At 39.0% G+C, this 24,747-nt stretch overlaps 1 protein-coding gene across 3 annotated transcripts in view; it reads right to left on the minus strand.

Moving 5' to 3' along the window:
- Positions 1-14,923, minus strand: part of GKAP1 (G kinase anchoring protein 1) — a 79,948-nt gene extending 65,025 nt beyond the window's left edge. The window contains exons 1-4 of one of the 3 annotated variants that reach the window (XM_082469836.1): positions 14,699-14,923; positions 14,118-14,251; positions 5,742-5,994; positions 3,215-3,358 (exon numbers count right to left, since the gene is read on the minus strand). In XM_082469836.1, the coding sequence (XP_082325962.1) occupies positions 3,215-3,358; positions 5,742-5,951 (354 nt within the window). In that variant the 5' untranslated portion in view covers positions 5,952-5,994; positions 14,118-14,251; positions 14,699-14,923. The remainder of the gene's footprint in view (positions 1-3,214; positions 3,359-5,741; positions 5,995-14,117; positions 14,252-14,698) is intronic. The other 2 variants (XM_082469837.1, XM_082469835.1) reach the window with 2 other exon arrangements.
- Positions 14,924-24,747: the final 9,824 nt, after the last annotated feature.

A 24,747-nucleotide genomic window follows, 5' to 3' on the forward strand; every position in this document is an offset into this window, starting at 1 on the left:
ACTTTGGACATTAAGTACAATGTTCTTCTCCTTTTATGTGGCAGAAACTTTTCTTCAGCTGACATGAGATCAACTAAGATGCTGTGTTTGCTTCTAAGTAAGTGGAGTGGATGTTTCTTTACTGTCTATCTTGTTGCTGTTTAATGCCAGCTCTCAGATTTTATGCTGAGGCTTAGCCAATGTAAATTTACATTATCGCTTTGATAATTTAGGAGTAGTAAACTTTGTCTTAGCATTTCTCTTTTGTGTTTAAAATAAGCAGCCACGTAACAGACAGGATTTCTATATCCCGCTTTCTGACTGGCTCAGTCCTCAACACGTGGAGCTTCTCATAGTGCTGTTTCCCTGTGTGAGGGAGAACACCCACCACAACTGCATACCTTCTGCCTAGTACAGTCACTGTCTGGTCCCTACTTTTAAAATCTATTATTCCACACAGTAAAATAGATTCCAGGTGGTATACTGTCCATCAGTCCCAAAGCTTGCCCTTATCTCTTCTTCACTTGTCACTGTAATTATCCCAAGAACTACTTTACTTCTCATGACCTTGATTATTTTCCTAGAAGTGAGACTTCCAAATAAGGTACCAGGTTTTCCTAAGTGACCCATCAATAGTATATCCAGCAGAAATTCCTCAAAGTTCCTCAGCCTTGGATGATATTTTTATATAGGGTTGGGGCCAAGTTGACTATTTCCTTCTCATAATTACCTGGTCATTTTGGCAGCAATCAATGGCAGCAGGAAGAAGGGCAATCAAATATGTGCTTAAGTTCCCCTATTACGTGGCATTTATTGTGGTGCAAAATTGAGTAGTTTTCCTTTATTAATTTTCCAGTGCCTCTTGGGCCACTGGGAGAAACTCTCTCTGGTGAAGACACTAGCAAATTCTATTACTGCCTAAACAAGTAGATCATTACGTTAATAATACATGTAAACCAGAAAAAATTTGTCATAATGAATGCTGTAGAAGGGAAAAAGAATCAAATAACCCCTCTAGAAAAATACAAGATGATTTATCCAGTTTACCAATGCTCGGAAATACCATTTTTGCACAGCCCTAGTGTAATAACTGATGCTCGTAAAGATGAGCCTGAGGCACTACAAAATTCTATAGAAAATGTTATAATTAACGTACTTTATGTTAAGAGCGTAGTTCAGTATAGTCTAATTCTTTTTTTTTTTTTACAGGAACATGTATGTATGTATGTATGTATGTATGTATGTATTTATTTATTTATTTATTGGCTGCGTTGGGTCTCTGTTGCTGCACACGGACTTTCTCTAGTTGTGGCGAGCAGGGGCTACTCTTCATTGCAGTGCACGGGCTTCTCATTGCAGTGGCTCCTCTTGTTGTGGAGCACGGACTCTAGGCGCGTGGGCTTCAGTGGTTGTGGCACGCAGACTCAGTAGTTGTGGCTCGTGGGCTCTAGAGCACAGGCTCAGTAGTTGTGGCACACGGGCTTAGTTGCTCCACGGCATGTGGGATCTTCCTGGACCAGGGATCGAACCCGTGTCCCCTGCACTGGCAGGCAGTCTTAACCACTGCACCACCAGGGAAGTCCCTAGTCTAATTCTTTTAAAACTGGTAACCCAAGCATGATAGGTATAGCCACTCCATTAAGCCAAACATCTGCTAAAACAATGCCTATTCCCAACAGATCAAATGGCAGTTTAACAGATAAGAAAATAACTATTAATTTCCCATACATACAGCACCTCCTAGAGTACATTCCAGGCTTAGTGTGTTATTTTCCTGGATACCACACACACAAAAAGAAATTGATTGGTTTTATTAAATTATCTCTTTGATTTGGTTATTAATGACATTTATTTAATAGAGGCATAAAAGAACAAAACATCGTGTAAATAGGTTAAAAAAAACAAACAAATGTCATAAACTATTTTACAACAAGGTTGAAAAGGAAAAGTTTCTCCTCAAAGTCTTTCTTTCTTTAAGTAAAACTGTCACTGAGTATTTTTTTTTTAACATCTTTATTGGAGTATAATTGCTTTACAATGCTGTGTTAGTTTCTGCTTTATAACAAAGTGAATCAGCTATACATATACATATATCCCCATATCTCCTCCCTCCCACCCTCCCTATCCCACCCCTCTAGGTGGACACAAAGCACCAAGCTGGTCTCTCTGTGCTATGCACTGCTTCCCACTAGCTATCTATTTTACATTTGGTAGTGTATATCTGTCCATGCCACTCTCTCACTTCGTCCCAGCTTACCCCTCCCCCTTCCCACGTCCTCAAGTCTATTCTCTACGTTGGCGTCTTTATTCCTGTCCTGCCCCTAGGTTCTTCAGAACCTTTTTTTTTTTTTTTTTTAGATTCCATATATATGTGTGAGCATACGGTATTTGTTTTTCTCTTTCTGACTTACTTCACTCTGTGTGAGTCTCTAGGTACATTCACCTCACTACAAATAACTCAAGTTTTTTTTATGGCTGAGTAATATTCCATTGTATATATGTGCCACATCTTCTCTGTCCATTCATCAGTTGATGGACACTTAGGTTGCTTCCACGTCCTGGCTATTGGAAATAGAGCTGCAATGAACATTGTGGTACATGACTCCTTTTGAATTATGGTTTTCTCAGAGTATATGCCCAGTAGTGGGATTACTGGGTCGTACAGTAGTTCTATTTTTAGTTTTTAAGGAACCTCCATACTGTTCTCCATAGTGGCTGTATCAATTTACATTCCCACCAACAGTGCAAGAGTGTTCCCTTTTCTCCACACCCTCTCCAGCATTTATTGTTTGTAGATTTTTTGATGATGACCATTCTGACTGGTGTGAGGTGATACCTCATTGTAGTTTTGATTTGCACTTCTCTAATGATTTCACTGAGTATTTTTAATAAGAGACCTCTGGTCTTACAAATGTGATTTTTTTACTTGAAATAATTTAATCCTGTTTTTCTCCCTTCCCTATATCTCCCTCATTTGTAAAAAGGCAGATGAATTTAAAACTCAGAAAATAACTGCTTGAAATTGCCAAAACTAACAAATATAGTAAATGTGTCAATCTGCTTTCCTAGTAGATAAAAACCAGAACCTCTTATAAAAAGTAGCAGACACACGTGAGTTAATCCAATATAAAATGCTCCTCAGAACAGTGGTGTCATGGTCAGATGCACTGCTATCTTAAAAATGCAAAAATTCACTGAAAACCAAAGCAAAACAATTTGATTTACTTAGCTGTACCTGCTCATCTCTTTGTCTCCACTCTTGCCAATTTTCTTCCCGTGAATCCTTCTGTACCGGGTTTGGTAATGATAGCTCATGCTGAGCATTACAAATGGCATGGGAGGATTTCTGGGGAATTTTCTTAAAAGCAAGATTCCTGAGCTATGAAACAAACAAACAAAAAATTAAATTCAGTTTACCAATCCTGGGATACAAATGATTTTTTTGGAAGTTAAGAAATCAATATTTTTATACTTCTAAATACTCATTATGCTAACTCACAAAGTCGCTATTTGAATTTTTTGTAGTCTTTTGTAGAATGCTAATTTCACCAGCATTTGAGATAATTTTGGTGGATTTCTAGATGAAATGATTAATAAGTGAGAATGGATTATACTCTATTATACCACCATTTTAATGAGTCTGCTTTACTAAAGGGAAGTTCATAGGAGTAGAGAACAGGATAACAAGTATCCTTTTAAAATACAAAACAATAGGGTTCAATAAGATTAAAGTTTAATAGCTTATAAATTTAAAAGTTTAAATAGTGAGAGAAGATAGCTTAAGGAACTCTAACAACTACTTTGCTAGTCCTTAAAAATACAGGGCCTAGTTCACAAAGTAACATAATGAACTAAAACTGTACTGGCCAAGCCACTCCCAACAATAAGAAAAATCTTAGTCACAGAGGTTGAAACAGGGAGAAAAATACTGAGAGGCTACTATGGATTAAATTGTATTCTCTCAAAAAATATGTTGTAGGCCTAACCCTTGCTGTCTGTGAATGTGACCTTATTTGGAAATAGGATCTTTGCAAATATAATCAAGTTAAGATTAAGGTTATACTGAATTAGGGTGGGCCCTAATCCAATGAAGGGTATAGACAAAGATACACAAAGAGAACACCATGTAACAAAAGAGGCAGACTGGAAAGATGCAGCCACTAGCCAAGGAATGTCAAGGACTGACAGCTACCATAAGAAACTAGGAAGAGGCAAGGAGGGAATTCTACTCAGTCTCAGAGAGCGCCTGGCCCTGCTGACGCCATGGTTAGAACTTCCAGCCTCTAGAACTGTTAAGAGAATAAATTTCTGTTGTTTTAAGCCACCTGGTTTGTGGTACTTTGTTACAGCAGCCCTAGGAAACCAATGAAGAGGCTTTAAATCAAGGATCAACAATTTAACTGATAATCAATAGACTGTTCTGCAAGAGGGAGTGATGAGATACAAACATCGCTTTAAGCAGCTGCTTTCTGCTGTGGAAAAGACAGAGTAGAGGGGATGCTACTAGAGACAAAGCCATGGCAGGTACACTACTGATTTATTACAGAAAGTAGACTGACAGAACTATAGCTGTGGAAGTGGGAAGGGAGGATCCTCAGGCTCATTCTCAGCAATGTAATGTAAACTCCACTATTACCTTATTTTCTGTTCCCCACATCTAATACCAAAAAGAAAATGGTGGGCAATCAAAAGTTCTGTTAAGACTGAACTTCTGAAAGGTTGTATGGTGAGAAAAATGTCTTTTAAAGTGACTCTCTGTGTGGCAGCATTTTAAAGAGATACTTAGAAAGCAATGGTGATGGAAATAAACAAATTGGAAAGGCTTTTTCTAAGTCTTGGGATATTATAAAATGAATATAGGGGGGAAAAAAAACACTTTTACTACTTCTCTCATTAAGTGATATTGAGAAAAGTCCTTAATACCTGACTGCTTCTTCTGTTAAAAGACAAACAGACACAGGCTAGAGTTGTTTTTCAACGTTTCTTTTAAAAATAAATGGGCGCATTAAATGTTGGTCATGTAACTCATGCTAGGCATGTCTAGGGGAGAAGGGCCTGTTTACTACCCTTAAGAAACAGATGACCATCAAATGCATAAAAATGTATGTTCAAGGCTAGTCATAGGCTTATTGTCTAGTCATAGGCTTATTGTCCATAACAGTAAAAAAAAAAAAAAAAAAAGAAAAAAGGGGAAACAACCTAAATGTTTATCACAACAATCTGATTAAGTAAACTATGACAAAGCCACATAATTTTAAATAATGTGGAGTCATTTAAAATAATGTAGATCTTTATTTACTCATATGGAAAACTGCTCATGCTAATTTTAAAAAAGCCAGTTATGAAAGTCTATTATATAGTCTCATTTTCATTTAAGTAAAATATGAATGTATATATGAATGTATCTATATATTCAAGTAAACTTATATATGTATACAGAAAACACATACCAAAATATTAATTGTTATATCTCTAGTTATATTTACAAATGACCTTTGTTTCCTTTTAAGACTTTCCTGTTTTTCAGAAACTTTTTGGAATGAGCACATAAGCTTCCACAGACAAAAGAAAAAAAGGCAATTTAAAATATGTTCATTACATCTGACTTCAAATACACACAAATTTATATCCATTCATTCAAGTCATATTTACCAAGTACCTATGGACCAGGACTGTGGATACATAGGTCAACAAGATAGTATCTGCCCTCATGACGCATACAACCTACTGGGAAAGCAGACATGAATAATTATAATTGCTACCTCATTTGCTTCACTCTGTTGCTGTTCCTTCTTTTTTCTTCTTTTCTCTCTTTTTTTCTCATTTGTAGTTGATTTATTTGTTTGAGACTTCCCAGTATTCCGACCTTTGCCTTTTCCAGGCTCAGAATCAGAACCACTGCCACTATCCACTTGCAACAAGGCAAAACGAGAAGCAGTAGTGGGAACAGAACTAAGTACTGCTGAGGCCATTGGAAAGATTTTTCTTTTAAAATACTTCTGTCAAGAATAATTCCTGTGGGAAGGGAGAAAGGAGGCAGATGAATAAACACAGTAAAATTTGTCTCAGATTTTAGAACAAATATATATATATATATATACACACACACACACACATATACACTTCTCCTGACACTGAATTTAGTAACAGTTGGATTCATACACACAGTTCTATTGGCAATAACATACTTTTTAAACTTAAGTAAACAACATAAGACTGTATAATATAAAACAGAAAAATGATATACTGAGATTTCACAACTATTACAAGAATACCACCAATACAATGTATTCATTTTTCCATATACAGTTTCCAAAAATTAATGTTTTTCCTCTTTCTTTTAAATACACTGCTGTATATTTACATATTCATGGAGACTATCCTAATATATACATATTTATGAAGAACATCCTAAATCTGATTAATATATACGTATTTATGGAGAACATCCTAAATCAATATGGTTTACAATGGAAGAGTAAGAATATCATTTTTCACCGCACACAGAGACCATTGGTCCAACTACATGCTTATCCCCAACTTCCAAGACAGGAAAAAAGGAGTAGGAAACAAAGAACATTCTTACCGTATACAAATTCTGCCTTAAGTTTGATTCTAGAGAAGTGACAGCAAAATAGAGAACTTAAATTCTCTCAACCAAAGGAACTTTTCAAAATCACCTTCCACCATTATCTTTTAGTTCACTAGTCTCAGTGTCCCCTACCTCTCTTAGCTTTTTTTTCTTTTATTGTAATTTACAATGTTGTGTTAGTTTCAAGTGTACAGCAAAGTGATTCAGTTATTTATATACATATATATACATATATATTCTTTTTCAGATTCTTTTCCATCATAGGTTATTACAAGACAGTGACTATAGTTCCCTCTGCTATACAGCAGGTGCTTGTTGTTTACCTATTTTATATATAGTAGTGTGTATATGTTAATCCCAAACTCCTAATTTATCTCCCCCCACTATCCCCCCTTGGTAAGTGTAAGTTTGTTTTCTACGTCTGTGAATCTATTTCTGTTTTGTAAATAAGTTTATTTGTATCATTTTTTTAGATTCCACATATAAGAGATATCATATGATATTTGAGTTTCTCTGATTTACTTCACTTAATATGATCATATGTAGGTCCACCCATGTTGCTGCAAATGGCATTATTTCATTCTTTTTATGGCTGAGTAATATTCCATTGTATGTATATACATCTTCTTTAACCATTCATCTGTCAATGGACATTTAGGTTGCTTCCATGTTTTGGCTATTGCAAATAGTGCTGCTATGAACATTGGGTTGCATGTATCTTTTTGAATTAGAGTTTTCTCCAGATATATGCCTAGGAGTGGGATTGCTGAATCATATGGCAACTCTGTTTTTAGTTTTTTCAGGAGCCTCCATACTGTTCTCCATAGCGGCTGCCCCAATTTACATTCCCACCAACAGTGCAGGAGGGTTCCCTTTTCTCCACAGCCTCCCCAGCATTTATCATTTGTACTTTTTAATGATGGCCATTCTGACTGGTGTGAGGTGATACCTCACTGTAGTTTAGATTTGCATTCCACTAATAGTTAGCAATATTGAGCATCTTTCATGCGCCTGTTGGCCATCTGTATGTCTTCTTTGAAGAAATGTCTATTTAGGTCTTCTGCCTATTTTTTGATTGGGTTTTTTTTTTTGATGTTAAGCTATATGAGCTGTTTGTATATTTTGGAAATTAATCCCTTGTTGGTACCTTTCAGCTTTTTAAGAGCCTGTTAAACTTAAGACAAGATAGCAAAGGTTCTCTAGTAAAACATATATATATATAAAAAACTGAATCACTTTGCTGTACACCAGAAACTAACACAACATTGTAAATCAACTATACACCAATTAAAAAAATTTTTTTACAAAAAAGATCCTCTAGTAATATCTAACCCAAATCCTTTTTTACAGATGAGGCAACTGGTACTTAGACTGGTTAGGTCATTCTGCAAGTTACTGGCAAAGTCAGGACCTGAAACTAGATTTGCTGAACCTTACTCTGCAATTTCTAAGTAAGAAGCCTTGTAACTACTAGAAGACCAAGTACTCTCTCAATTCAAAAGAAACAGATTCTCTTAATAAATTGTGAAACTGAGAAATTTGTTTATTTTTATTTTGAAATGTATTGAGTACATAACTGAATAAACTATTAAGTTTCTTTAAAAAAAGGAACACTCCAAGTACCTAGCACTAAGATTGACAAAATGTTAACCCACCCCATGCCTCTCCCCAATAGCAACCCCCCAACTCCCACTCTGTGCAGAGATAATTATTATCCTGATTTGTGTTACTTATTCCTTTTTCTTTACAGTTTTATCATGTCTGTCTCGAGCCACAGTGCTCATATCTGAACTAGCTACTGTTACTTCCACAATATCCTACTGTTTACACAGGTCCACCCTATTCATTGTGGGAAGGGACTGTGTAAAAGTGTGAATACTGGGCTTCCCTGGTGGCGCAGTGGTTGAGAATCTGCCTGCTAATGCAGGGGACACGGGTTCGAGCCCTGGTCTGGGAAGATCCCACATGCCAAGGAGCAACTGGGCCCGTGAGCCACAACTACTGAGCCTGCGCATCTGGAGCTTGTGCTCTGCAACAAGAGAGGCCGCAATAGTGAGAGGCCCGCGCACCACGATGAAGAGTGGCCCCCGCTTGCCGCAACTAGAGAAAGCCCTTGCACAGAAACGAAGACCCAACACAGCCAAAAATAAATAAATAAATAAATAAATAAATAATAAAAATAAAGGAATTCCTTTAAAAAAAAAAGTCTTTAAAAAAAAAAAAAAAAAAGTGTGAATACTAAGAGGTGAGGATCACTGAGGTCCATTTTGAAAGCTAACCACACACTACAGTTTGCATGTTTTCAGGAGGGAACAAAAATGAGAAGCATACGTTCAATCTTCCATCTTAACCTAAGAATCTAGAAAATTATTTGGAAATCTTTCAATTTTTTGTTAAACAATGAAAAAAAATCAAAAGAAGAACTGAGATTTGAAGATGTCATCTAATAGTTATGAAATCAAAGTATTTTTATTACAATACCATGTTAATACCTATTGCTCCTATGCTCAGAAGCATACGGATTAAGATAAAATACCACAACATACAGAGATGACATCACACCATTAAAATTATGACGTATTTTTAGGCCTAAATCTTTCCCACAGACATGAGAATTAAGGCTTTGTAAGTTACTATAAGGAAGAAAATATTACAAAATGAAAAGGAAATTCCAGACTCAAAAATATTATGGAAAACATTAATTCTGCTTCAACTTCAACATGCCATGTTAAAATCCTGTAAGTTTTAGTAGCTTTGACCACTTTAGGTACACTAATCCTACACAGTTGTTCTACAACTACTGTATTTAATTTTAACTGTCGCAACTATAAATTGCATATGATAGCTGTTCACAAATATTCACTGCCCCTCCCTGAAAGAGAATTACGTATCACTCTCATGTTGAATGCAGGCTGGCCATGTGACTACCAGTGAAATATAAGCTTTAAGAAGCTTTAAAAGCCAGAACATGGTTCACCGTGTTCTCTTTACTCTGCTTCTGTTATTGTGGAAGTGTATGCTGAGATGAAGCCTCCTACAGTCAAGTCTGATGGAGTCTAAAACTACAATGAACAAAATCTCCTTACTAACCTGTAACGGATATGCAGCTTGAGCAAGAAAGCAACTTTGCTGCTTTAAGCTGCTGTTTTCAGGTTGTTACTGCAATATAATCTAACCTTATCATCACTGATAGCTTACACAAATACATTTCCTCTCCATTTCAGGACTGATATCAAAACTGTGAATTTCATATTTGGATTGTTCTGCATGAGTGAAATGTTCACAGGTGTTCTAAATATCTCGCCAAAGCTCACAGAAATTTTTTTTCTTTGAAATGAAAAGAAAAAAGTTTTTAGGCATTGAGAATTTGTGGTTGAGCAGTCGGCCACTGAAGAGTCAGAGACCTAAAGATTATACCTAACATAATGCATAAGGAAAACACCAATCTATCTGAAACCCAAGAATCACAGTAGAGACTATGTCTTATACAGTGGACACACACAACAAGCAATAAATGTTTCCTGAATGAATGAAAAGAATAAAAGAAAGACAAAGTGAAAAGAAAGCATTGGAACAAATACTGTTAACTGACAAAAGAATCAGTGATAAACACTCAAAATAATTATTTTCCTGAGGCAGCTACCTATGCTACATCTTAGCAACCCATGTGTTAAAATACTTTCTCTAACTAATGAAAGGGGAAATGGAAAGGGGAAATGCTCACCTCCAATGATCCCTTGTTTGGTAAGGGGTACAGGTGGGAGAATAGGAGAGTGGTAGCCACCTGCACTATACTCTACATAATAGTAAATATTAAAGGCCAAAAATAGCTCTACTCAGCAGCTGAGGGAGTAAGGAGATGGGACAACTGGAAGGGCTCATCATCTGTACTCATGCTGTACTTAAAAAAAAAAAAAGTGATAAACAGCCAACACATCAACTACCTCATTAGCCATGAGAGAAATCTGTATACTACATCAAAAATCTATATACCATACACTAACCAGTACTTCAGAGGTGGAAGAGGGGGGAAATGTAAATTTTAAATGAAAGAAGGGAATAAAAATATAAAAATAATCCCCAATTTGTGTAAATATGTGTATTATTTATTTACATACCAAAAGAAGGAAATGCATGGGACTACTCCTTTTCCTTTCTATAGTTTTCACTATTTCCCCAAATATTCTGTAACGACCATATTCCTTCTATAAGAAAAAACTCTCATTGTGAAAAGGAAAAATGGTCATCTATACCCAAATTCAAAAAAGAGAAACATAATGTAATCAATGCAATATTGATTTTTCTGCCCTGTGTCAAAACTTAAAAAGGGCAACTACAGGTCAGAATTAACAATGACATGCCTCAGGTTCTTTTATGTTAGTGATTGAGAAGATAAATGACACAAAGCAATTGTCAAAGACTGATTATGGTTCATGTTTTTAAGAAAACATTGCCTTCATTAACAAATTTTTCAGAATTTGCAAAAAGATAATCATGTTATACAATCCAGGAATTCATTTGAAACTGCTTTAAAACCTTGAAGAGAAAAAGAGATAAATAAGCAGACCACAAAAACATTAGACTTTTAAAGATACTATTTCAGGGAAAGGCTAGGGTTAGTATTCTTGTGAGGCTAGGGTTAGAGATCTTGTGTCCTAAACTTCTGCATCTCCACCTATGGTCATATCTAAGAGATACTTGGATAAACAGATTCAGAGTTCTTCTCCCTCCCCCTGTTATCTTCCCTTTCTTTCTCCATCACATGGTCTTTAAAATCCAGATACTTGAGTATACATAAATGCTCATTTATAAACATACACTTAAATAACAAGGACATAATTAAGGTACACAAAACAAAAATACAGTGGACATCCACTAAGCTACCTACATTGATCAGTCTATGAATGCAGTGGCTAGTGCTCTATGTTAAATAGTTAAAAATTACTAAAATACTACACAAATTAGGTTTTTAGTCCAGAAATTTAATGATTATTTCCTATGTTTCTTCCTCTTCCCTTTGAGTCTCCTTTTATTTATTTATTTATTTATTTTTTTGCCACGCCCCGCAGCATATGGGATCTTACTTAGTTCCCTGACCAGGGATCAAACCTGCAGAGTCTTAACCACTGGACCACCAGGGAAATCCTGAGTCTCCTTTTAAAAAATAATTTAAAGGCTAATTTAAGTAGATGAAGGAAGACAAAAGAAAATTTGAAAGATAATTTGAAAACAAATGTTTCAGGTCAAATGCACAAGAAACAAGTAAGTTTACAAATATAAATATGCAGGCAGCTCATCACATATAAGTGCCACATTCTATAATGTCTTAATGAATCCATTAGTAAAAACTATTAATTCCTCTATACTTAAAATCGCAGCAAAATCAAATTATAGTGAAGTCTCCACTTTATATATACTCAATACTAGAAAAGCCAATTACTTATTAAATATTAGAGCATATGTTAGGGCTTTCTATAGCAACTGTCCTTCCTCAGATTTTGTACTCCAGCAAAACAAACTACTTAAAACTTCCTAACCACACATTGAGTTTTACTTGTTCAAATCTTTTTGCTGTGCCTTTTGCCTAAAATGCCCTCCATCTCTTCCACTTACAACTTGTATTTGTTCCTTAAAATCCTGCTCAGATGCTAGGATCTCTATAAAGCTTTCTCTGACCTGCCTGTTTAATCATTCCCTCCTTTGTAATATTTCTGTAGTTTATATTTACTTTTATTACTGAATAGATTTATTTAAAATTATCTGTTTACTGTTGTGCCTAGCCCCTTATAATCCTGATTTCAACATCCTGAAAGGCAAGAGCTTCTTCTTTCCACCCCTAACAAAACCACAGGACCTGGCACACAGAAGATACATTTATTGAATTTGGTTTTTTAAAAAATATTTACATTCCCCAAGTACACAGCTATCTATGCATTCAAAGACATGTTCTAAAATAGAATGGAGCAAAAGAAAATGCAAAGTGCGCTAGAGATAATCCCCAATTCCCAGAATGCAAATGTTAGTTAACAGTGATTATTAGCATATTTGTTTAGGAAACACAACTGGTTTCAAAGTATCGATTAAAAAGAACTAGGATACATGAGGAGCTTAAGTAAACTGCTTTTTAAAATGAATAGCCTAAACTGCAAGCAGAAGGATTTATAAACAGCTGATCCTCTTGGGCTCCTCTACTAAGGCCCTGAGGACCAGTGCCACTATGATGTAATCCCTTTAGACTATGATCTCTCTAAGGTCAAGAAAGATGGTAGGAGTAGCCATACCTCAGTCCAGGGAACCACAATTAGGGCACTTCAAAACTGGTATATGTATAAGCTCCTCAATCAAGACCAAATATATCCCTTTTATAAAATGGAATGACAGTCATCTTCCATTAACACTATCGACCAGTAAGCCTAATGAAAAAAGAAGTGAATACCATGTAGATACCAACTAGTGTGGGCTCACTGAAATATAGCTTAGATTAAAAAAAAAAAAAACCATAAAATGAAATGGCATTGAGTATGAGTGACTTAATACCTGGTGAAATTTTTTTATCGTATTATTTTACGTTCTGTTCCTCAAATAACACAACTACACAATATCTTTCACTTTGGCTTCTTCTAAAGTAAGGTTCACAACCAGTAAGTGCCAAGAGCATACCAAAACTTTGCTCGCAACAAACTTAGTGCAAACAAACCATATAAACTTAATGGGTATATCCTAAATTCCATTTTTTTTTCTTCATAGTTAAATACTGCCTCCCCTCTCCAATCCGCATCACCTAATTTCTGTGGGTTGAAAAACCTAGGCAAAAAGTACAAGCAGGTACCGGTTGAGGACCTAAGGGATTCGCCCATGAATAAAGCACATGTATTTTCAATTGCCCCAGTGATCTCTTGGTCAACTTCTGGGTTCTTCACTCTTAAAGAGTGAAGCCACCTGACTGATTATCTTATAGATAAGTTTGTTGTAACCATTTATGACAATATCTTCCATTAATTAGGATTTGACTGATGAGAACTTAAGTGTTATGAACCTGTTGAGAAAAAAAAAATCTACGTTTCCACAGATTAAAGATTTAAAAATTTTTTAATTGCCACAAAGTTCAATATTCTTATGGTTGCAAGTCAAATTTATTAAACTGATGATTCAGGTTACAATCACAAGCACGTTTACTACGTAAAGAAATAGTACTAAACGGTGCAGAGAAAATGTCACTGGCTTTTCAGTAGAGGAAAGACGATCTTTCATTAGTGCTTCTAATGAAAGCCATAGCACCTACTCAATTGCAGAATCTAACTAAGGTAAGAATGAAAAATCTAAAACAAGGCGGAGAGAAAAGACAATTTAATAAGTCATTTTTTATCATTGTTCAATACCTACCAAGCACCCTAAGTGCTAGAGATGACAAAAATTCTGGAAGACTGCTTGTTCCAAACAATAACTACAAAAAAACAAACAAAATTCAAAACCCTTCTCCCTTTTACTTTTCAATAGTTAGCGGAGAGGAGGAGGAGCACTTTACTCAAAAAGTAATTCACTATACCTCATTCACGAATGAAAGACAAATTTCACCCACAGGCTGTTAACCGAGGCTCCAAAACTTATTCGCGCAAAGTACATAGAGAAGGAAACAGAGCTGGGCGAGACCTAACTCGGGCAGAGAAGCAGCTTCAAAACCTGAAAGGGAGAAAACAGCGAGTCAGTTCGAAGCTCCAGAAATTTCCGAGCGCCTGGCTCCCCGGGCGGGAGCGCGATGCCCGCGGCGGGGAGGGGGCGGCGGCACCTGTCACTCGACGGCCCCGCGACCGCGGTGGCCCCCGGCCCCGGCCCCCGCGGGGTCTCGGGAGCCGCAGGCACCGCCCGGGCGCCTGGGCCTGAGGTCGGCGCGGGTCTCTCTCCGCCGCCCCCGAGACCAGCGCCGAGCGTCGGGGCCGCGGCCCTTCCCAAGGAGCGGCCCTCCCGCGCATTCTGCCCAGCGGCTCCGGACAGCGGGGCCCATCGCCTCAGGCCGAGTCCCCAACTGCCGAGACGGGGGTGCATGGAGCGGCGCGGCCGAGCCGCCACCACCGCCTCAGGGGCCCCGGAGCGGACCCCCGCGAGGCGGCCCGCCCTCCGCGTACTCACCGGGCCTCCCCGGCCGCCGGCACGGCCCTCCTCTCCCTCCTCCCCCCGCCGCCGCCGCTCCGCGGCTCCTGGGGCGGCCGCACTGGGCGTTGGGACTGCGCTGGGTCAAGTGTCGGGGGGCAGGGGCGTGTTCGCGCCGGGCGGGGGTCGCACGGCGGCCCCGCAAGCGGGCACGGAGCACTAACGGGCCCCGGGGCGCCGGGCCGGGCGGACCGCTGTAGGGAGCGCGGCTGCGGGCTGCGGTGAGGGGCGGGGAAAACGCGGCCGCGAGCCGAGGGCGGGAGGGAAGTCCCGGCGGTGGGGGCGGCGTGAGAGCCGCGGGGCGGAGCGGGGGAGGGGCCTGGCGCGCCTGCCGCCGCGCGCGGGGGTTTGTTTATTTTCCAGGTTGGTTGCGGCGCTGTCGCGTGGGTAGGGGTTCGCGGGTGACGTGAGCGCCCGGAGTTGGGGGAAAGGACCAGACCCACCTGCTGGAGAAGGGGAGCTACGGGGGCCGGGCAGGGTCCAAACGTCTCACGTAGGCGGCGGCGCCGCGGTCTTCGGGGTTACCGGGAAGAGAAGGGCTTTCCCGGAGTAGGTGGAAGGACGGAGGCCTCCCGAGAGAATAGTAGGACTCCAGGCTATTCCCCTGCAGTTGGGCGGCTTCACCTGCATCGCGGAGAGCAGTTAGCCCTGCAGTGGAAAAGGGCCAGTGGAACGTGGGGGCCCGAATTCCCAGCCCCTCCGGTCTCGACCTCCAGTTCGTGAAGTAGGGTTGGTCCTGCAAACAAGATTTGAATAGAAAGACTGCATCAGTTCTCTGTAAGGAAAATAATGAACATTGCCCAGTTCTCTGTAGAGTTACAGCACTTTCACATTACCTCCCTTGGTGCTCCATCAGGTACTAGGATTCTCATTTTACAAGCCAAGTTAAGTGACTTACCCAAAGCCTCACATCTAATAAACGGCACAGCCGGAACACACCTGTACTGACTTCAAATTCTGTGCTGCTTACCGTTGCGTCACGTTATCTTCCTGAATCACTTTGTTTCAGCTAATAGTAGACGCCCCCATAGGTAAGACGCTGCAGGGTTACAGAGGGGAGTTAAAGCTGTTATCCTTGCCTTCAAAATAAGAAATAAAACAAGGATAAAACAGTTAAAAGACAAACCATGACAGATGCCATGTGAAAAATACAGAGTACTGCAGAGTATCAGGGAACTGCTCAGACCTGTCTGGGGAATCAGGAAAGAAAGGCAGTAAGGAGGAGAAGGCATTTGGGACTGACCTTGAAGGAGACGAGGATGGCTTTACAGCAAGAAGAGACAGCATGAGAACATATATGAAGGTGAATCAATGGAAGTTGTGTTCAGGAAAAGAAAATGGTAAGGCTCTAGGGCATGTTGAGAAGTGGCAGACACAGAGGAGAACGGGGCCTGGGATGCCAAGTGGAAGAATTTGTATTCAAATCATTACTTAGTTTTTGTGGTTTAAAAGTTTGGGGGTTTAAAAACCTTGCTTTTCTTTGATCTCTCTGTGAATGGATACAGAAATCAGAGGTGGGAAAATGGTCAGATAGACTTGCGATAGGCCAGGTAAAAGGTAATGATAAATCTGAACTAAAGGTAAGGCAGGAGGAATTTAAAAGAGCTTGGCTAAAAGATGATGTGGAAGCAGAATCTACAGAATTTGGCATTTGATTAATTGGTTTTCCAGTAAGAGGGGATTGCTTGAGAACATACATGAAGGAGGAAGAGAAAAATAAAAGGTAATGGAGGTTTTGAGTTTGGAGATAATTATAGAAGATAGAAAAAAGACAATTAGAGATAGGAATAGGAACTGCTTCTTGAGATGTCAATTTAGACTTGGACATTTTAAGGGTTTGAAAGATTGTTGAGACAGCCAGATAGAGGTGGACACTGAGAAGTTAGATGTAAAGGTTTTGAAGTAAGGGTAAGAGGGTTGAACTAGAAGATAGATTGGGAAGTTATCAGCCTAGCGGTGATATCACTGTGAGAGAAAAGAAGAAAACAAAGGGCAGAATCTTGGAGAACATCTTCTTTAGAACCTTGCTACTCAAAGCATGGTCAGTGGCCCAGCCGCACTGGCCCAGCATCACCAGGCAGTTTGTTGGAAAGGTGGAATCTCAGCCCTCCCCACCCCAGACCTGCTGAATCAGGTCTTCAGTTTAACAAGAACCCCAAGTGATTTGTATCACATTAAAGTTTAAGAAGCTCAGACCTAGATGAGAAAAGCCAACAAATAAAGAAGGGATCTAATCTAGATAGAGAAGCCAGCAAAGAAAGAGAGGAGGAAGTGGGAGGAGAACCAGAGAAATGCAGAATCACTAAAGCAAGATACGCTGGAGTTTCACAAAGACAGGGGCAGGAAGGAGGGTTGATCACAATATCCAAAACCACAGAGGTCGAAAAGTGCAAGGAAAGAAGGTATGTTTGAACTTTGTGATTAGGTGGTGTGGTCATCATGACCATGTTGTTCTAACTGAAAGCTTGGAAACTGCCCCTTTGTGATTGGGGACAGCCTAGAAATATAATCCCTCCAGTCCCCACATATATGGGACATATCAAAGTAGGCTTGTGGATTTGATAGTGGGACAAAATAGAAGTTCCTTTCTAGTTGCTTCTATTTTCTCAGTGAAATAAGAAACAAGATCATTTTGGGAGACTGCTAATTGTCCATCACAATGTATTCTTTCTTTCTTCCTGACCACAGAGACTATTTTTCTCAGCCTTTCTTTCAGTTGGGTATGGTCAAAGGTGAAGTTATTGCTACTGGAATGTGAGCAGAGATGATGTCAGCCACTGCCAGGCCAGTGTGCCTCCTTCATGCGTTTTTCCTTCCTGCCAGCTGGATTATACAGATGACTACAAGTCCCTGAGGTTGGCAGAACCACAAGAAAGAACGTGCAGGGATGAAGGAGAGCTGCCCATTGACCTAGAACACACACTCTGGATTATTTTGTGAGCAAGGTATAAATTTCTATTGAGTGGGAGCCATAACATTTTTGTTTGTTATAGCAGTTTAGCCTACTGTGGCTCATGTAGTTATTAACTGAAAGTAATGAGGGGGTAGTTAGTGGGGGAGGGAGAGGGGAAGAGAGATGAAATACTAGTCTGTCAGTGTGGGAGAGGGAATTGATGAGGGAAACATGGTAAGGTTTCCAGGCACTAATAAGGACGCACCTGAGTGAGTGGCCATGAATTTATAGTGAGACCAGTCAGTATGGTTGTGCATTTTTCTCCAGACAGATTTAGTTGCTCATGCGATGCGCAAGCACTGAGTAGGCAGTTTTGGATTACCCAGGACTGAGATTTGGCTGGGCAAGTAGGATGGGGAGAGATCGGCAAAGGGTAGTTGAGGGTAGATGCAAAGGAGGCATTATAATTTCAGATGTGGTAAGAAATAAGGCTTTGAGAGGGGTGGGGAACTGTGAAAAGATGGGAGAGTGAATGGAATGGTGATTCTGATCAGGTTGAAGAATTGTTGGAGTTTAGGTACCACAGAGAATGACCTGAAAAGAGAAGAGATGGGTTGGAGAGTAGTAGGCTTGAAATTAAAATTAGAAGTAATGTCAGTAATGTCAAGGTGTAGGGAATGACCATAAGAGTGGGTAGCTGAGATAGCAGAGGGCAAAGATCGTTCCAAGAGAGATGGTTAAGGAACTGAGAGGCAGTAAGGATTTGAAAGATATCTATGTCTATATCTACATCTATATCTTGCAAGGAATTATCTGCAGACGTGGCAGTGGTGTTGGAGTAGTGAGTAGCCTTGAAGAGAGTGATAATGAGCCTGGTCCTAAAATCTTCAAAGAATGAGGGGCTGAATGCTCTGAATTAAGATGTTCAAGGCCATCAGTGATTTAAGATGTTAAACTCTTGCATGTTTCAGGCACTTTAAAGTTTTGTTACTAATGTGAGATTTCTAATTGCTTCTCTTTGACCTCTCAGATTACAGATGGTGACTGCTTTCTTTAAGAGGAAATGCCCATCTGTCAGTATTATAAAACAAACACATGCCAGGGTTCCCAGTTTAAATGACTATGCTTTAAAATTTGTCATAAACTACTCCTACCTCCAACATGTATCTTCAAATAGACACATCAAAAGTGACGCTAGCCTTGCCACATCAAATAATGTGCTGTAAATGTTAAAATTCTATGTGAAAAACCTCAGCTATAGCTTAAGCTAACAATAAATAGGGATTGATTAGAGGCCTGACAAGTTGAAAATAACAAGATTACCTGTAGTTTAAAACATGAAGTACCCCATTATATAGCATAGGTGGTCTGGAGTCAGACTGCTAGGTGTTGAATCACAGCATCCATCTCATGGGGTTATTGTGAGGATAAAATATTAATATATATAATACATATAAGCATTTAAAAGACTTTTTAGCACATATAAGCACTCAGTAAAATTTAGGTATATTATTGTACTAATCTATATCTAATTCTTATAGAATTGCCTATAACTATACTTGGACTTTTCCCACTTAGAAAACATGTTCGTTACATCTATTCATGTTAATGGTAAGGAGACTTCTGGTTAAACACGGTGCATTGATCACATGTTTTTCTCTACTCACTCCAGATACCTCATTAAAATGAGAGTGAAGGGATAAAAAAGGTATAAACCCATAAAGACAATGCAAACAGGATAAAAGATCCCTGCTGAAGAAGGATGTCAACAAACGTAGGAACATGGAAGGAGATGGATGAGTGACAACTAACTTACCCAAACTAGGAAATTTAATATCTAAGCTTCTGGGAGGAGGTTGAGCCAGCCAGAGTGAACCTTTTCACATCCCAGACCCTGGAAAGGGTCTGAAGCTAGAGCTGCCGCACCTCTGAAAGCAGAAGTAGAGTGGAACTGAGAATGAGAATTTATTATGAAGATTTTATGATGAACAGTGGGATCCTTCCTTCCCCCAGTCCCTAACCCACTCCCTGCTGCCTTAACTCAGCAGATAGGAAGTTTACTTTCTGGAGAGTTTGACTCAGAGCTCCTCTGGACCCCAGGCAGAGCTAAGGACAGGGATGACTCACTTCGTAGAAAAGCAGAATTAAATGAAGTTGTGCATGTTGAGTTATGAGACATATCCCCCCCACCCCAGCTTCATTCCCAAATTCAGATTCTAGAATGCTGGGATCCTGTCAGGGAATTAGAAGCTTCCTCTAGGTGGAAAACCAGCTGGTCCAAGAGTAAAGGCCTACAAATATTGACAATTGGGGGTTCTGTAATGGAGAATGTGGCTTGTCACCTATCTCTTTACAATGAAGCCCAACAGTAGACAAGTCCTGTTCCTACCAACAGAAGCTCTCATCCACTGTTAGTCAATAGTGAATAGTCCAGGATCTGCAGATATTTGAAGAAACCTCCTTACATGAAAGAGCCTGAAATGAACAAACAGGAGAAAAAAAGAAAAAAAGAAAAAGGCAGAGAGAGAGGGAGGGAAAGAAGGAAGGAAGGAAAGAAAGAAGAAGAAGAAGAAAAAAAGAAAAGAAACAGAGGAAACAGAGACAATGGAGGGAGCAGAAAAAGATGTCAAAGTAAAAAATTTTAACTCACATATGCTCAGGAATCTACTAGAGGGAGATGCCTCATCAAAATAAGGGTGTAAACCAAGAAACAGAAACACATAGGACCTACCTGGTAAACAGGAGCTCCAACAAAGGAGAAAATAGGGAGAATTCCTGAGATAAAGGTGAAGGGAAGTTCCAGGATGATGACTGTGTGGCAGGCCTGGAGAGCAAACAGTCTACTCTGACACAGGAGGATGGAGGGCTCCAGAAGGGATGTCTCCAAGGAAAAAACAAAACAACAACAACTATAAAAACCACAGAATTAATCGATTACCTACTGTGTTTGAACCTTATGAGAGAAATTTCACAGCTCTGGTGGAACATATAGAGATGAAATGGTGAATAGGGTATAGAGAAAACTAAGCAACCCAAGAAAGAGGGGGCTATAAATTCCAGGGAAAACAAAATAATTGTGGTGGACTATATGATTGTTTAATACTTGATGTTACTTTCCTGGAGGAGAATTATACTTCCCTGCCCCATTGATGTCAGACCTGGCAGGGTGAATTACAGTGGCCAGGGAAATAGAGGCACAGGCAGAAGCTTTAGAGCCATGTCTCTGGCCCTGCCACAAGGTGGGCGCTTGTTAGAGGCTGCCTCTGGCCATCTGAGTCCTGAATGCAGACACCGTAACGCGAACTGCAGCTGGCCTGCCACCGACATGCTGTGTAAATGAGAAGTAACCCTTTATTGTTGTAGGCCACTGAGGTTTTTGTGGTAATTTGTTAATGCAGCATAATTAACCTCTCCTGACTGATATAACATGGGATGCTGTGGACAATATATAAAATAGGGATTAAGATATATAAACATTGAACAATGGGATATAAGCACATTGGGAAATTAGTAAATGGCATAAAATGGCTAAAACGGAATAACTAAGCCATGGCAGTAGAAATGTGCTCTTGAGAAACGTGGAATCAAATAGTAGAACAGCAGTTTTCCTTTGAGAAGCAGGCATCAGAGTGACGACCAATGGAGCAGGGCCTTCTGTTTATTGTTAGAAGCCTTGTAATTATTTGACTCAAACCATATATGCTGTCACTTTGAAAGAAATGACAAGAAAAAATGTAAGAAAAAAATTTTTTCTTACACTTAAGAAAAAATTAATGCCAAGTGAGAAGAGGGAAATGTTGTAGTATTATTGTTTTTAATTCAGTCAATTTAATAGACTGATCATAAATCATCCCACAGTAATATTAAGATTGTAAGTAGAACTATTCCTGATTAATAATTAATTTAAAAATTCTTTTTCAAGAGAATTGGATAAATCAAATAAGCTGAACTTTTTCATTCTACCTTCACACTGCCCACTACAAAATAGAAATGTCAATATGGCTTTGCTAGTATTTTGACTCAGCTACCTCCTTCCCTTGCCCTTACTATGGTGTTATTTATAGTGTACTGTTTATATGAAGTCAAACGTCACTAACTTGAATTTGAAAAATGACCTACATGAATATGGAATTGTTTTATGAAAGGCTATTTTATACTTTCAAAAATAATAAATTTTTAAAATACCCTCTCACACTAGACCGAAAAAAAAAAAAAAAAGGATTTTCCTCAGGAGCCTTGCAGTGAATAAAATCGATGTTATGCATAGATATAGACATAGATATCACCTATAAATTATTTGTAAATAATTAGTTCTACCTAATGGGTTTTAAATTCTCTTCTGGTATTTTGTACATCATCTGTACTATGTCTAAAGAAAAAGGATTTCGGGTAGCAAAAGTAAACCAGTCCAATTGCTGTGTAAATTGTACAGAATAAATGCAGCAGGCTTTCCATAGCCTTTCGATTCTTTAGTGTGGTCCTTTTGTGATCTAAGCTACCTTCCTATCCTCAGCTTCAGCCATCCCTTACACCCAGCACTAATTCAGTCACTCAGCAGATCCTTATTTGGAGTCCCCAGTGTACTAGGACCATTACTAAACTGCTCACAGTTCCCTGAGTATATGGTGTTGTCTCCTCTTTCTTAGCCTTTGTAATGGGGTTTCCTGATCTAAAATGCCATTCCTCTTATTCTTATACCTTCTAAAACCCAACTTGTCCATTAAGACACAAGGGGCACCTTCTTAGGGAAGCCTTCCCTTACCCTTGAACGTTAAAAGCCATTCCTCCATATTCCCATAGTGCCCTCTATATTTTTACCAGAGCCATTATATTCTCCTTTATATTGTGAGTCCCATTAAAACAGAAACCTGGCCTTTTACTCACTTGTATGTCACTAGAGTGCCAGGCTCCTTGTACGCGTTCAAATGGTCAAAATGTTACTGTCTGTCTTTATTCAACAGACTGAGTGCTTCTTGGTGGATGGGTCTGTGATTTATTAAACTGTTTTTTTTTAGCATTTAGCATTTAGCATAACACCTAGCACATAGAAATTGGTTGAATAAATTAGCTTTCTCTGCATCACCATTAATCTTTAAAATATATAGCATTGAGGAATATGCAGAAAGTATCCTCATGATACAGAGAGACAGGGTGCTGAGGATTGTTCCTTTTGTGTTTTACTTAAATAGGAAAAATACATTTGAAAGACCTGAGACTATAGACTACAAAAGCCAAATTACCTAGCGGTGCTCTATGCTCTTACCATCCTTCACCTAGCAATAAGAAAAACAGAAATAATTCCTGAAGGAATAATCTTAAAATAATCAGCTAAAAAGTGATCATCATCATCAACAACAAAAAGTTGGATTTCTGGGAATTCCTTAGCAGTCCAGTGGTTAGGACTCCGAGCTTCCACTGCAGCGGGGCACGGGTTCAATCCCTGGTTAGGGAACTAAGATCCTGCAAGCCGTGCAGCGCGGCCAATTTAAAAAAAAAAAAAAGGTGGATTTCTGCTCGTTCAGTCAGTTTGTATGGGTAAACATTACCTAAGTTCCTTGATTCATGGTGTGGTGTGTTTCTAACCCAAATTTACTGTCCACCACAAATTGTGATCAATATACAAAAATCAGTTGTATTTCTATACACTAGCAATGAACAATCTGAAAATGAAATTAATAGAACAAGTCCATTTACAATAGCATCAAAAGAAAAGAAATATTCAGGAATAAATTTAGCCAAAGCAGCATAAGACTTGTACACTGAAAACTACAAAAGATGGTTAAAAGAAATTAAACATATAAATAAATAAAAGACAACCCATGTTTATGGACTGGAAAACTTAATATTGTTAAGATGGCAATACTCCCCAAATATAGCTACATATTCAATGTAATTCCTATCAAAATTCCAACAGACTTTTTGCAGAAATGGATAAGCTGTTCCTAACATTCATATTCAAACTCAAGGGACCCCAAATAGCCAAAACAATATGAAAAAGGATAAAGCTGGTAAACTGACACTTCCCAACTTCAAAATTTACTACATAGCTACAGTAATCAAGTGTGGCACTAGCATAAGATATAAGCCAATGGAATAGAATCAAGAGTCCATAAACAAACTCAAACATCTATGGTCAATTAGCTTTCAACAAGGGTGCCAAAACAACTCAATAAGGAAAAGATAGTTTTTTTCAATAAATGGTGCTGAGACAACTTGATATCCACATGCAAAAGAATGAAGTTGAACCTCTACCTCACACCATATACAAAAATTAATTCAAAATGGACCCTAGACATAAATGCAAGAACTAAAATAATAAAACTCTTTTTATTTATTTATTTATTTTTGGCTGCTTGGGTCTTCGTTGCTACGCACAGGCTTTCTCTAGTTGCGGCAAGCGGGGGCTACTCTTCGTTGTGGTGCACGGGCTTCTCATTGTGGTGGCTTCTCTTGTTGCAGAGCATGGGCTCTAGGCACATGGGCTTCAGTAGTTGCAGCACGCGGGCCCAGTAGTTGTGGCTTGCAGGCTCAGTAGTTCTGGCGCATGGGCTTAGTTGCTCCGTGGCACGTAGGATCTTGCTGGACCAGGGCTCGAACCCGTGTCTCCTGCATTGGTAGGTGGATTCTTAACCACTGCGCCACCAGGGAAGTCCCAACAATAAAACTCTTAGAAGGAAAGACAAGTGTAAATCTGTATGTATGACATTGGAGTAGGCAATGGTTTCTTAGATATGACAACTAAAGCACAAACAACCGAAAGAAAAAAAGATAAATTGGATTTCATCAAAAGCAAAAACTTCTGCAATGCAGAGGACACCATCAAAAAAGTAAAAAGACAACACAGAATGGGAGAAAATATTTGCAAATCATACCTGATAAGGGACTTGTATCTAGCAAATATAAAGAACTCTTACAATTCAACATTGAAAACACAAATAACTCAATTTTAAAGGGGCAAAGGATTTGAACAGACATTTCTCCAGAGAAGATAAACAAATGGCCAATAAACACATGAAAAAAATATTCAGTATCATTAGTCATTAGGAAAATGTAACTCAAAACCACAATGAGATACCACTTCACATCCACTAGGATGGGTATAATAAAAAAGACAATAACAAGTGTTGGCAAGGAT

The sequence above is a fragment of the Balaenoptera physalus genome, assembly GCF_965194825.1.
Source record: "Balaenoptera physalus genome assembly, chromosome: 7".
Lineage (NCBI taxonomy): Eukaryota > Metazoa > Chordata > Mammalia > Artiodactyla > Balaenopteridae > Balaenoptera > Balaenoptera physalus.